The sequence below is a fragment of the Ascidiella aspersa genome, chromosome 6 (assembly GCF_963924565.1).
Source record: "Ascidiella aspersa chromosome 6, kaAscAspe10.2, whole genome shotgun sequence".
Taxonomy (NCBI): Eukaryota; Metazoa; Chordata; class Ascidiacea; order Phlebobranchia; family Ascidiidae; genus Ascidiella; species Ascidiella aspersa.
The window spans coordinates 13,296,285-13,310,496 of record NC_139452.1 but is presented as its reverse complement, the minus strand read 5'-3'; the positions used below and the strand labels follow the sequence as shown (position 1 = coordinate 13,310,496).

Here is a 14,212-nt window from a genome sequence, read left to right as displayed (position 1 = left end):
CGTTCATTAGAGGGCCAGAAAGGGTCGAACCAAAACGCAAACCACATATAGTTACGATGCTTAAACAAGAAACCTATAGCATATCCAAATACGGGCGAATAAACAAAAATGGGGGTACACTTTGCTATTAAAAATGTTTTGTTTAACGCAAATGATTTATATTGCTTGTAAGGTTAGTATTGTTAGGTATTAATCCAGACAGCGAATGGTCACTGCTGTGCTGTTGATGAACGGTAATGTCATTGATTAAATTTAAACGATAGTCTTGATAGCAATGGTGATCCTTGCAAGTTTTTTTCTAATCTACCCTGCCTTCACTTGTATAAAACATTAAACCTTTACCTTGCTACTTGAACTATATCTTTGCTAACTGTTGACCTCCGCTCTGCCAGATAAAATATCCATATAACAGACTGCCTTGGTTTCAATAACTTGATGACCTAAGAGCTGTGAGCTCTGTCTTGGTTGATAAAACAACTTCAAAATATTTATATAAATATATCGCCGACAAAAGCAAGTTTGCAACCCAACGTATATGATCACACCGTTACCTACTTCTTAAAAGCAATCAAGACACTAGTTCCTACTTTATTTAAAGTTCTTGTTTTCATGTAAAGCATAGAAAACTTCATATAAAATCAAAAAAGTACTTACCTTTGCCTGAGTCCTTTCCTCGGCGGAGTGTTCCTGGGCTTGCTCTTGGTTAAAAGTACGGTTAGGTGCTCGGCCAGCAGGCTCATGTGCTCAATCGACCAGTGACGCAATAGTGACGTGGCGAAGCGGTCGACGTCATCACATTGGCGCGAGATCACGTTCTTGACCATCTCCTGGGTCGGCCTACAAATACGTTCAAGTTAACATTTTCCTTCCGGTCAAATGCAAATGCACATTGCACATACAACGCAAGAAACTAAATAACGTTAGCGGATTAGGAAAAGCTTTGAACCACTAGTGGTTATGTATAGGCTGGCCCTAAGTAAAGATTGGCGGAGGTTTACAAAACATCCAAACATATTCCAAAACTGAAACATTAAATATATGCATTTATATATTATGTGATATAGCTTAAGGAAAATCGTTGTGATCAATGATAACCACATACATATTACTAGTCTGGACAGCCAGTGCCCTTAAAAAGGCTAAGCTTTTATTTCAGATTTAACTACAGGGAAAAATGCAATACAAATACAAAGAAAGGGGTAGTTCGTTGCGGGTGGTAAAAAAGTAAACAGGTGTATCCAAACTGAAAAAAACGTATGCACGCAAAGTGCATCAGTTAAAACCGTTTGTGTAACTGGCTGTTTTTTAGTTTTCGTTAATTACAAAAATAAAACCAAAAACTAAAAGCTGTAGGGTCGGTTGCATAAACCGGCGATAGAAGAACGAAGCGGCGCATTCCAATTGCGTGATTGCTATACAGGGTTGCCCACTTGCCACACAGTTTTAGGAAATAAGTTCAAGACATTTAAAGATGTTTTAGTTCACAGGTTTATAATTTATAGTTGGATCATTTGACGTGTTTAAAGAATATAGTTCAAATAAAGTTTTCCTGTGACACTCTTAAAACACGTAAATTAAGCTGCACACAAAACAAATTCAGAAAAACAAAGCATTTTTAACAACTTTGCAATAGGAAAATCGAAGACAATAGAATACTTTACAAGATTAAAACAACTCTGCAATGTCTTACTTGAGGTGCTTGAAGGCGAGCAGCAGCATGGATAAGGCCTCGGCGTGCGTCTTCGAGCTGAGCTTCTGCACCAGGGGAAGCACCACCTCGGGTGAGATGTCATGAACAGCGAAGAGTTGCCAGACGCAATATTGTTCGAACGTCTCCCATTCGAGACTCGTGTCTGGAAGCATAACGCGATTTGTAAAACTTACCCTTTAGTCAATCAGTATAAGTGTTTAATGACTAATTAATTGGGAAAGCATTAGATTACATTGGTCACGCAGACAAAACCCTTTAAAAGCAAACCTTTAAAACGCTGTTAAGGCAAAGAGATCTTTCACATTTTTTGCCAAACTGTAGGGGAATTTGAGAACTATGAGAGCTAAACATTTTCTTCTACGGTTACGCAAATAATTGCCACAATTTATACCACGTCTGTCGATTAATGCCGCTCCCACAAGGGCCGTATCTGTATAAGGTGTTATTTTTAGTGTGGTGAAGTATTTAGTAAATCCATTTCAAACACAATCAGTGGCAAACATGCGACCAGTACCTTCGCTGTTCTACAATGAAGGCTATACATGTTTTCCAATCATTGCAAAATGCAAAATATCACACTTAACAATGTTGCGTTGAGCTCGACTTACGAATCACATTGAGCGCGCTTTCCCGCTTCATAACGACTAGCTCTCCCATCATGACAAGACACTGCAGCTCTTCGAGTTGTTGCGGATCTAGTACTGCCACGACGATGTTCAGCAGCTCACTGTTGCCCACGCAGTGCTCGGGGAACTTTGAATATATATATATATTGTCGCTTGGAGAAAGGATTTGATGAGCTGTTATCGGTCGTACGAAGTTTACCAACAACGGTAAAATACACCTATCGGATTGGCAAGCGTTGTAATTTCCTTGTATCACGTTAAACAAATACGTTTGAACCTGAAATTGCAGTTACAGGGAGAATAAGAAACGTTGCGATATGCTATTTATATTTGGAGGCACATTCGATCGTAAGTATGATGAATTGCATGTGGAAGAAATAAAGAGCAGTAGAACTTTTATACTTACAAGGTGACAAAAATTCGGCGAAAAATATTGGTTTAGCTTTGGTAAAAATAAAAAAAAATAATCCTGAACTAAGTGTTACCTGGTTCTAACTATAGTACAACGAAAAGGCATTGCAGACTCACCGAATTTGTCGATCAATGATACAAGCACGACAAGCTAGAAAAACAACTAGCCTGTAGTGAGGTTCGAACTCACGACCTCCGATCAAGCCGGGATCGTGTTCTACCAACTGAGCTACACAAGCTCAGAGAGGAGCGAGTCGAGAATTAACCATACACCAATGCTTGCTACATTCTGTTAGTACAAGCAACTTTATATTGAAGTTGATCTGCAGTGCCATATCATTAATCAATGAAAGGTGCACACACATTTGTGTGTTAAAAACTTATAGTCCTTTTGAAGTTGCTGAGCCGTAATCGTTGGCCAAATTTCAACCTCAGAAGGGCTAGTTCACAAATGTTAACACATATATGTGTGTGCAATTGTGCATCTTTCACTGGTTCTAACTACTGTTAAAATTGACAAAGACGACGTGGTCATGCCTCTTTGAAGACGTGCGGGACAAGGAAGACGAGCATTGTGACGTCATCCTCCTGACAGCTCTTCATGTCCATCATGAGGCAGTTGTAAGTGTCGCCCAGTTGCGTGGTCTGCGCGAACGACTCGTAGATTTGCATGTTGTCCTCCGCAAACACCCGTTTTCTAAAATTTAACGGATGTGAAAGGTAAATAAATTGTAAAACTGTTGGACACATTTTGTTAAACTTAAGCATATTTTTGTGTTTGCAAGAGGAGCTAGAAAGTTGTGGAATAAGTTTGTTATTTAACGGCAATGTATAAATGCTTTTTATACATGTTTTTATTGTGGGGGCATCCAGGTTTTTTTAAGGTTTGGTTTGGGTGACCGCTAAGTAGTTTTAAGAGACCGCAAGTGTTTCATTTAAATACCAAACAGTTGCAAGTCCAAAATTTGGGAAACCGCTGAAGAAATTTGACCGTTTCGGTCCCCAAAACACCTTAAAAAATCACCGGGGGCATCCATGTAGCAGTGGTTCTTAGCGTTTTACGTTTGTTACACCTGATATGAGCTCGATGGATTACATACCCCTTGTTTTAAAAAACTAAATAGTGCAATCATTTAATAAATAAAACAACTAGATCAGTGCTCTTCAAAATTTGTTTCCCCTTAAAGTTGTTGTGACGAACTCAAGCACCCTGTTGACATAAAAGGTGAACTAAGGTAAAAGCGATGTGAAAAATCATTATGCATACGCAGATAATCATGTCTATTAAACGGCGGAGCTGCCTAAGTTTTGCAAACTGTCAGTAAGAGTTTGATTTTGGCTGCAGGCTGCTTGTGAGTTCTATTGCATGTCATAAAACAGCATTCAAACAAACTTGAGAAAATAGAGACTATTTCATGACGGCTTCGTTGGTAAAAATGTTTGTGAAAAGTTTGTGATGCACCCTTGTATATAGTGTTGAAATATACCATGTCATATCATTGAGTCAAAACTTTCCTATCTAAACTGTCAATTCTCATTTTTCGGTAATTACCCTAGACCAGACTTTTTTTAAGTCGGGTATTTCCGTCTTATGTGTTAATTTTAAGAGCAAATAAAATAAACGCGTTCAAAATGACTCACTTGACGGCCAAGAAGAAGAGGAGGTGATATCCGAGGCGCGACTGGAGTCCGTACATCTCCGACAGCAGCTGGAGGAGAACGGAAAACGAGTCCTCATCTTTCCTGCTCTGGTAGAGGTTGCGGAAGATCACGTGGAGCGGCTTCTCAACGCAGCTCTCCAGGTACCTGGAGGAAGCAGAAACAAAGTGGTAAAAACATCATCCGCCAATTATAGTTTCGGTGTGCTGGTCAAACAGGTCTAAGAAAAAAAATATTTTGTATATAGTTTTTTTTAATGGTAGGAGTCTTTCTCTAAAGACGGCTTTTTAACAAAACTCCACGATTGAGACAAGCGAGGGTAGCGTTTTAAAAGAAAACTTGCAGCATTTCCTGCGATCTTTTAACATAGCATGTTATTTTTAAATTATAAACATCATAAAAAAAAGTTTAGTATATAGTTTTTTTCAGCGGTTGGGGTCTTTCTTGAATCGGCTTTTTAACAAAACTCCACGATCAAGAAAAGCAACCGGATAGCGTTTCAAAAATAAAATTGCAGAAAAAAATTTGCATGACCAACGATCTTTTTACATGGTATTTGACAGAATCTGTAGAGCATAACGGGATGATATACGCCCTGTAAAAAGGAAATCAACGGCACAACTCGACTCGACTGAACCTCGTTTGATACCTCAGAGACCAGGGTTAAAATTTTGGGTAAGTGTCTTTATGGACTAAGACGTACCAAAGCCAATACTAAAGTAGGTAGCATGTTGAATGTTTCCAATATCTCTTTAGTCAGTATTCGTTTTCAACATGGTGAGAAGGCACTGGCTGGACTTAATCGAGTGCTGATTGCCAGATATTTCCCCGACCGGCGAGCGTAAATAGTAATTTAGTACCAACCCTGTACCTACAAAAAAAGTTGCCTTCGGAGAGGCTTACCGAAATCAATCAGCCTGCTCAGGATTGTAAGTAGGTCAGTCACCGCATTTCATCAACTAAAATATACCTAGGCTATACATAATGTGTATTCTGTTATCAAGCCTAGGATTTCGTACTGGGGAACAAAAACGGCACCCACATATAGAAACGCTGTACCTATATAATATCTACCTTTACAATTTCAAATAAAACACCGACAATAGGCGGGATGCAAAACACATCTTACTCGTCGGTGAGATCGCACGAGGGAAAGTTGAGCACCGACTTGTGGAAGTGATCGGAGAGCAGGAAAGTGAGGCAGGAAGATAGAGGAGTCGATACCTCGGTGTCAAACTCGTCCTGGACAGCAACAAAATTTGATGGTTTACAACAGTGTTTTGGAACCTTTTATGACTTGCGGCACCCTACAGAAATTATAAATAGTTCGCGGCACTCTTGCTCGTATTTTTACTGAGTGGTTAACTGTAACGTTGCAATAAATGATATTAAGAATCCCAAAGAAGTTAAAATATCTCTCGGCACCCTTGAGCGTTAAAAATGGCACCCTAGAGTGCCGCGGGACCCCGGTTGAGAACCAATTTGGTTGATTTAACTTCGCTTGACAGAATAGCGATACCTGTTGAAGCTAACTGTATTCTTAGCAACGACCTCAGGACTCAAATTGTGCCCATATTGTTTTAAATGAATGTTTTTTTATAAAAAAACGTAAATGTTGACAATAACAATTAACCCATCAAGTATTTTTTTTGTATTGCATCTTGACGAAAACTTTTACGTTATTGTACTTTTACCTAAAACAAACCTTTTACAAATTAATTTAGCTAATAGAAAAGTATGCATAACATTCAATAAATGGCTTCCAAAAACTGAAACATTGTGAAATTTAGTATTAAGAAAAAAAACGAATAATTTTATAATTAATCATGACGTTTGCAAAACACCTGTTATTCAATAAATTTTATTTCAACTATTAATAGATTAACTCTGGCTGTTATCTCAATTTCAGCTTCTTATTCTTCTGGACTTTCAGGCTTGCAAAACACCTGTTCGTCAATAGATTATTTAAACTTTTAAAAGAACAACTTTGGCTGCTATCCAAGTTTATCTTCTTAGTTTTCTGGACTCCAGTCATGTTTACATATTTCATTTTTGCAGTGTCACAGGTTTAACTGCATTTCCTGCATAAAACACAAGCGACTTACCAAGGAGAGCACGTGATCAACGATGTCCTGAATCCGTTCGCACCTCTCATCCAGGTCAGTTCGATCCGTGTCCTGCAACTGCTGGATAAGATCTCGGAGCGTTTCGTCGAGCCTTTGTGTAGCAATGTACGTAGCTCGTTTAATTAAAACGTTATATGTTGAGATCGACCGATATTACTTTTTCAGACCGATGCCGATAACCGATTTTTTTATGTTTTTTCAACCCATAACCGATACCAATTTTTATATACCTGGGATATGCTAATACTAATAAATTAAATAATAAAATTTAAACTCCAAATAGCATTACAATTATCTATCCTTCCTAGATTTATTTAACCCTTATTTTGATGCTAAACGATTTTTTTTTTGCAAAAATATGAAATTTGTTTGTTTTTTAGGAAGAGCTATACCATATTTTCATAACAAAATATCGGCTTTAATTTACCGATACTGATAACTCGGTAGGAGCGAAATATCGGCCGATATTACCGGTAAACCGATATATCGATCTAACTCTAGTTATATAACACTTTAGATATCATCTCAGCGAAGCGTCATTAGAGGCATGTCAATTTTAAATCTGGGCTTTAAAGTCGAACTGTTTAACGACTAATGAAAGACACACACAAACATGTGTTTAATAACATCTGTGATCTAGCCCCTCGGAAGTTGCTTTATGACCAACGATTACGGCTTCCGTATCAATAGTACACCGAAAAGCCATCGCAGGTTCGGTGTACTATTGATACGGAAGCCGTAATCGTTGGTCATAAAGCAACTTCCGAGGGGCTAGATCACAGATGTTATTAAACACATGTTTGTGTGTGTCTTTCATTGATTGATACGGACTGATGATCCCCCAGTGTGAAGTTGCTTGTACTAACAAAATGTGCAAGTATTGGCGCATGGTTGTTTCTCGACTCGCTCCTCTCTGAGCCTGCATAGCTCAGTTGGTAGAGCGACGGTCCCGGCTTGACCGGAGGTCGTGAGTTCGAACCTCACTGCAGGCCAGTTGTTTTTCTGGCTTGCTCTGCTTGCATCATAGATCGACAGATTCGGCGAGTCTGCGATGGCTTTTCGGTGTTTAACGACTACAATGGCACCCGTAACTATATAATAAACCGAAAGCGTTCAGAAGGGCCAAACAAAATCACCAAGTTTTAAGATGTTTGAGTAAGTAAGAAACTCATGGAAATCTATAGACTGAAGCAGGTTATTTAGAGACAAATTCGTTAATAGGCCGATGTTTAATTGACCAAAAAAGCACCATTACTTCGTGGCACCCTTTTTACATGAACAACTACACTAAAAGGCTTCAATAGATTGAATTGTAAAAAAAAAAACTGTCACGCAACAGATTCCGGATTTCCAGCTAAGTATTTGAAAGGTTGAACGCATTTTTTTTGGGGGGATTGCTCCATACAGTACTCACTTAGCTTATACTTGTTTAATTTAGGTATACGGCCCCTACCTCTCTAGATCTTGCGTAATGTCCTGTGGTTCCCGTGAAGGAGAACTTCTCCAAGTCACTGGAGGCGTTTTCGTCGGCTTTTTGCCTGCGCAAAAAATAATTCCAATATATACGACTATTCTTTCAAGCAAGCCAATGCAAACTAAACACGCTTGAGACGTGCATTTTTAAAATGTTTGTGTAACTAGGCACTGTTTTGAAAGCAGATGACAAAGTGGGCACATAACATTTATTAGCAGCATGCCATTCTAAGTGAGCGTTTACAATAACCTCTCTTAGTGAAGGTTTACAAATTTTTTTTAGAAAATTTTACTAAAGATTTGACAGGGACACAAAATTTTCGAAATATTTGAAATTCTTCTCAAAAAATGTTCTGATTTAACTTGCATATTTTTGGCGTACAAAGAACAAGAAAAAAATCAGATTGCTGTTTTCCAGCCAAGGTATGCGCAAATACTTTTTGACGCGACCCTAAATTACAAATCACAAATTCGGCTAAATAGATTTATAATTGGTCAAAAACAGTTTTGGGGTACAAGGCCTCGTCTGGATTACTTATACGAGGATTGTGTATGCGTCGTTTCTTGCCGCACTGAAAGTAAGTAAAAGTTAACAGACAAAAGTTTTTTTTATTTTTCTATAACGTTTTTGTACTATTTTAAACTGGAAAACTTAAAATTATTCAGTATTATACTGTTTATATATATTGTTTGCGACCCGAAATAAATGTCCCACTATAATACCCGGGAGTCCGGATCTGGCCCGCGGGCCGTAGTTTGGTGACCCATCATATAAACCCAAGTTTTGGCACCAGATAATTTATTTTTGGGAAAAACCAAATAATTTTAATGGAATGAAGAAGAGAAAAAAGTAACGCCATGTTTGGTCTAAATCTAAACAAAGGGTGGGGTTTAAACATGTTTAAAGCAACAATGAATACAGCTATTTTTATTTTTTATCTAAATTAATTTACACATGCAGTTAGTAAATCAATACACGATTTAATGCAAATATGGTTGTTCGATAAAGAGAAAAAAGGGAAATCTGTCACCACCCCCCAAAAAAACGTTTGTTGTCAACAGAATAAAGATGTCGGATAAAATCGAATCGAAGCCGATGTGCAATGGGATCGCTGCCGATCCGATAACAAATTAATATAACATTTCAGTCATGATATAACATTTTTGCAAACCTGCTATTAAATTTACTGCTATAAATCGCAAATCATGACTAAAATTTTATATTAATTTGTTATCGGGTCGGCACCCATCAGGTTTGTTAGGTCTTCTTTTTTTTTGGCTTTAAAATAAAATACCCACTATTTGTGGACCTTTCTCTAGCATACCTTGTTCTTCTTCCTCGTCGCTAAAGATGGCTCCTCCCTCCTGGATCGAGTCATCCGCATCTTCGCTCGCTCCCTTCTTCTGCGAGCTCTCTAAGTCCGAATCATCTAAAGAAGTTATTCGAAAAATGTTTATTTGTATTTAATCTTATTTAAGTGCCAAAAAAAGATTTACAATAAATGCTAAAGCTGTAACATTCTAAAACAAATTGTCAACATATATTGGAGACCAGGCCTATCAGCTTACAATCCAAACATCATTAGTCTGAGAATAATATTACTCTAAACAAAGGCGGGAAAAAAAGAGCAAAAAACAGTAAGGAATAGCAACATGTCATATGTTGTTCTAATTTTAACCAAAAAGAAAATTGGCCAGCAATACAATAAGTCACCTTCTATTCTAATACCTTTTATTTTAGACTACAGGGTAAAATTAGGAAGCGTACAACACTTTTTAAAAGGACTCATCTAAAAACTGACGTAAGAAATAAGTTTGTTACGACAAACTTTGATAATAATGCATCTGTAATAAAGTGAGTTTAGGATTTAAAAAAATATGCTTTATCGAACGAGTAGCAAAATGCAATCAACTTTTCTTTACTTTAAATAACCTGGACAGTATAAGCATTGTTAAGTTTTCTTTTTCACGAATTCACCAAAGTAACATTCCAACATTTTTAAAGCGAACAAAAAACGTGAAATACGTCTTAAAAAAACAAGCGTTCTACCGTCTTCGATCACCATTGGCTCTTCTCCCACGATGTCGATCGGCGGTTGCCCTGGAAACGTAGGAGCAGCACCCTCAGAAACGGGGGGAAGGGGTGGATTTGCTGATGCTTTATCTACAAACGAAAGAACACAACACTTATGACAATGTAGGTGCGATCGTAACAGCAACAGTTGAGAACCAAATAACAAAGACTGGGTTAATGTAAATTCCCAATACTTTAAGCAGCACGTTTTGTGTTGAATTGAAAACTACAGGTCAGGTTTTTTAATGTTTACTTTTCAGGCTCAACTCGTTTTCGGAGGTTCTTAAACTGTTAGGGGGCACAGGCCCTATAGGTAGCCATAAAATTTTACCAAGGAAGCATTGAAAAATAACTTTTTCATGTTCTGAGACTGTTGAGACCGTCTATGCTTGGTTTATGTAATAAAAGGGTGGCTGTGAATAGTGCATATCATAGTAAAGTAACAATAAAAGCAGCGAACAATTTGTGCCGGAATCATATTTTTCCGAGAGCAGGAGTTTCGATAAATTATCTCTGTGGGTCGTGGTTCGAAAAGTTAAAAAGCTCCCACAATATTGTAAAGCACCACCATCCTTAATACTGCACTAAGTAGTAAATCGTGCAATAATTGCGGGTTTAACATGTTTTAAAACGAGACTTATCTTAAAAAAAATAAAATACAGCCTTTTTTGGTCTATGTCGGCTTGTTAAACTGCGTTTTTCTTAGAAAGTAGTCACAAGTTCACCTTCAGGTGACGACGGCGCGCAGAACTCGTGCAGGTTATTCCTGATGAGTTGCTTTAGCTCCGGGTCGAGCTTGGGGTTGTCGAGAATGGGTGAGAGGGACTGCACCACGCGCTTCTCCAGAATCGTCCGTAGAGCGCTGTGCACGCCTTGTTTGATCTGCAATGTTACTTGTGTAGAGGAGCCCCGATATATTGTTATTTTACTGATCGTAATTCCGCCCAATATCCCACTCCTAACGAATATCGGTATCATAAATTAAGACCAATTTCCAATAAATTTTTTTTTAAGCGCAGGGTTGGGCCTTGAATTAAAATTTGCACTCGCCAGTCGGGCGAGTGTCTAGCAATCTCGCAAATAACATTCGACAAAAAAATCGAACGCCTTCTGCGAATTTCCGTCCTATCAAATTATTTTTCAATAATTAAACCTGACTAACTATTTTAATGCGTATAGATAGTTCTAAAAAGCAAATCAGCGTGCATATCACACGCATGGATGACCAAATGGAATCTAGTTAAGTGATCAACACTAAAGAGTTGTATAAATAAATAACATGTGAAATAAAAGTAATTTGCATTGTATGTTCAACTAATCTAAAGTACTACCTTATCTAAAAGGTGTATAAAATTGCCTATCGGTTCGGTTGGCAAAAAACATAAAAACTTAGTTAATGGTACACGGCCAAAAAGCAAAAAAATAGTCTCTAATTTTGAATAAATAAATAAATACAAGGGGATGTCCAGAAAAAAAAACCCTGGTCTCGAAACCACTGCCTCTAAGACAGCCTTTCTTAACGTGGGGAAAATTTCCTCGTTTTAGGGGATAAATGAGCTATCAATCAAAATTTTCATATTAGTTCACCTGACAGAAAAATTGTGCCAGCTGTTGGTATTGCTTTCCTAGCTCAGACTGCTAATTCGAAGCTAGCCTAGTAGCATCTATTGATTATTTATCATCTATAAACTTTATAATGTAGGTAACGTAATGCTATGCTAATTGGTGCTTTTTTTATTTTATTGGCAACGTCCTTATCTATTGTTACTTCATTTTTCGTTGCCAAAGAGCAAGGACACCCGTCGCATTCAATATAACTGATGTAATTTGTTACTTTCGTTTTTAGCAAATGAGCACCATTTTATATGTTCATCTTTGTTAAAACGGTGAAATGTACAAAAAGGTTAAAAACCCCTGCTCTAACAGATACGGTAAATGTTGTGAGCGAAAATAAGGAATGGGCAAATAAAATAATAATTAAACACAAACAAAGTATGACTTCGCAGATTTTGGACATCTTTGTTAAGTAGTCCGGGAATGCTACATAAAAAACAAAAACAGCGATATAACAGGAGGTAGCAAGAGTAGCACATGCCTGTTGCGCCAATGGCGGGTGAAATTCGACCATAGTGCGGCAAAGAAAGTCGAGAAGGCTGGTGGTGATGGCCGGGTGGTTGCGGATGCTTTGGTACATCACCAGGATGCCCGGCTCGATGTCCATGATGCTGTTCTTGTCCGGCGCGTAGAACAGCCAGTCCCAGAAGAGCGCCAGGTTGCTGTAGGAGGAAGCGATGCGTGACGTACACGTGGACAGCAGCCAGCCAATCACGGCCCACCTAAACGAGAGAAACCGACAACTTTGTTTAGCGTCAATTAGCCAATCAGTGATTGCTGACAGAACACGAAATAAGCGGGTTTGCAGCGGTATTTCCAAGCTACGGCGATAGTTTTCTTTTCACAGCCTGATGTTTTGTTAGTAATCTAAATTGCTTTCATAACTTTTAATTTTTTATTAATTTTATTCTTATTTTGCTGTGTATATGTATTTTACTTAACTACTAGAAACTGACGATGCCAGTATAGGCGAAATATATATACCATTAAAAAATGTCTGATTCTGGTTCTATTCGGGTTTTTAACGTTGACTTTTATTGTTTATATACGCATCAGCGCAACAGTTTTTGACAAGCAGAAACCTGCTGCCAATGGTTTTGGATTCCATAAAGATCCGCCCTTTTATATATTTATAATTATATATATATATCTCAAGCTACAGGTTACGACTTAAAAAAAAGAATGCAAATCGCGCATCTGAAATATTCCGACGATTAAAAGCAACAATACCGATTACCTTGGAATTATGTCCGAGCAAAGAATGTCATTTGATGGGTGAATGCAGCCACAAATGTAGCGGATCAAGTCACTTCTTAACGTCTGACTGTCGGTTGTCGACAAGTATTGCCGCTGGAACCACTCCTGGTAGCGCTTATGGTGGCCAAACCTCACCTGAAATCGGATGAAAAGTCAAAGTGGACAGCTAGTTTAAAGGCATATAGATCATCAAATATTGTGCTCGAAGATACAATCGTCTTGTTTAACAGATGGAAATAACCTGTACATATTGTATATATACCCATTTTTTGGTAAACTTTACAAACATTACAAAATTACCAAAGCAAGAGTTATATAAATAAAAAGGATACGGTATCATCCAATAGTTAGTAGGCATAGCAAAATTTGCGTGGCAAAACATCTATTTTTAATTATAACAAACTAATAGGTATAAGATTTGCTTATAATTTTGTTACTTTGTGCAACATAAAGTGGATTTTGTTCTCCATATCTTGGGTGAGACGACAGGAAAGGAACTTTCTGGAAGTTCGAGTTTGAAGCAGGTTTACAATTCCAGTAAATGATGGAGCAAGCGACTGCAACAATATATCCCGAAATAAGATAACATCTAGCATCATGTTAAACGTTTATATTGTGAAATCGATATTGCCCACAAACTTAAGTATAGTATTTGAATAAAATAATTTGATAAAGAGAGGCAAATAGAGTAACCAAAATCATCAAAGGTGAAAATTTAAAAGAAAATTTTATAAATTTAAATATAAATTAAAAAAAAGTAAATTTATTTAAAAATTTAAAAAGTAAATTTAATGAATCCCATTAGACTTAATAGTATTATCAAAATAGGCACAACTAATTTGCTTTACCTGTGGTTTGTGTATCAAATCAGACCAAAGTCTCTCCATTTCAGGTACTCTTGCAACAGAAGAAAGTAATCGTATGAGGTCTCGCCCAATGCCACAGCATTCAACCCACTAAAATTGGCAATAGACAAACAAATTTAGTTAGTAGCAAAATGGATTTTATAACTTCGGGATCTCAATAAAATAGATGCACATCTGGATACCTGTCAAGAGTTACTGCAGTTATTTAACAGAATCAAATTTGCCACACAATTTTTAAAACCAATACATCTTTGAACACTTGTATGGGGGTGTTAGTTAATACAAACCTTTTCACGCATCAGGGTTGTCAGGAAGTTGACTTCTTTTTTGCAAAGAGAAGCTAAATTGGGGTGAAAATGATCCTGGCAAAAACAAATTTTGTCCATTCTAGGTTT

General features: G+C 37.5%; 1 protein-coding gene across 1 annotated transcript in view; it reads right to left on the bottom strand.

The window, feature by feature from the left end:
• The window catches only part of LOC146139977 (integrator complex subunit 3-like), a 58,320-nt gene that overhangs the window by 39,317 nt on the left and 4,791 nt on the right, over positions 1-14,212 (bottom strand). Inside the window, exons 8-23 of the mRNA XM_083391443.1 lie at positions 14,105-14,179; positions 13,800-13,907; positions 13,389-13,508; positions 12,932-13,086; positions 12,176-12,416; positions 10,806-10,962; positions 10,057-10,170; positions 9,332-9,436; positions 7,987-8,071; positions 6,513-6,624; positions 5,537-5,649; positions 4,390-4,554; positions 3,286-3,445; positions 2,320-2,464; positions 1,691-1,853; positions 655-837 (exon numbers count right to left, since the gene is read on the bottom strand). Coding sequence (XP_083247569.1) covers positions 655-837; positions 1,691-1,853; positions 2,320-2,464; positions 3,286-3,445; positions 4,390-4,554; positions 5,537-5,649; positions 6,513-6,624; positions 7,987-8,071; positions 9,332-9,436; positions 10,057-10,170; positions 10,806-10,962; positions 12,176-12,416; positions 12,932-13,086; positions 13,389-13,508; positions 13,800-13,907; positions 14,105-14,179 — 2,201 coding nt within the window. The remainder of the gene's footprint in view (positions 1-654; positions 838-1,690; positions 1,854-2,319; positions 2,465-3,285; positions 3,446-4,389; positions 4,555-5,536; positions 5,650-6,512; positions 6,625-7,986; positions 8,072-9,331; positions 9,437-10,056; positions 10,171-10,805; positions 10,963-12,175; positions 12,417-12,931; positions 13,087-13,388; positions 13,509-13,799; positions 13,908-14,104; positions 14,180-14,212) is intronic.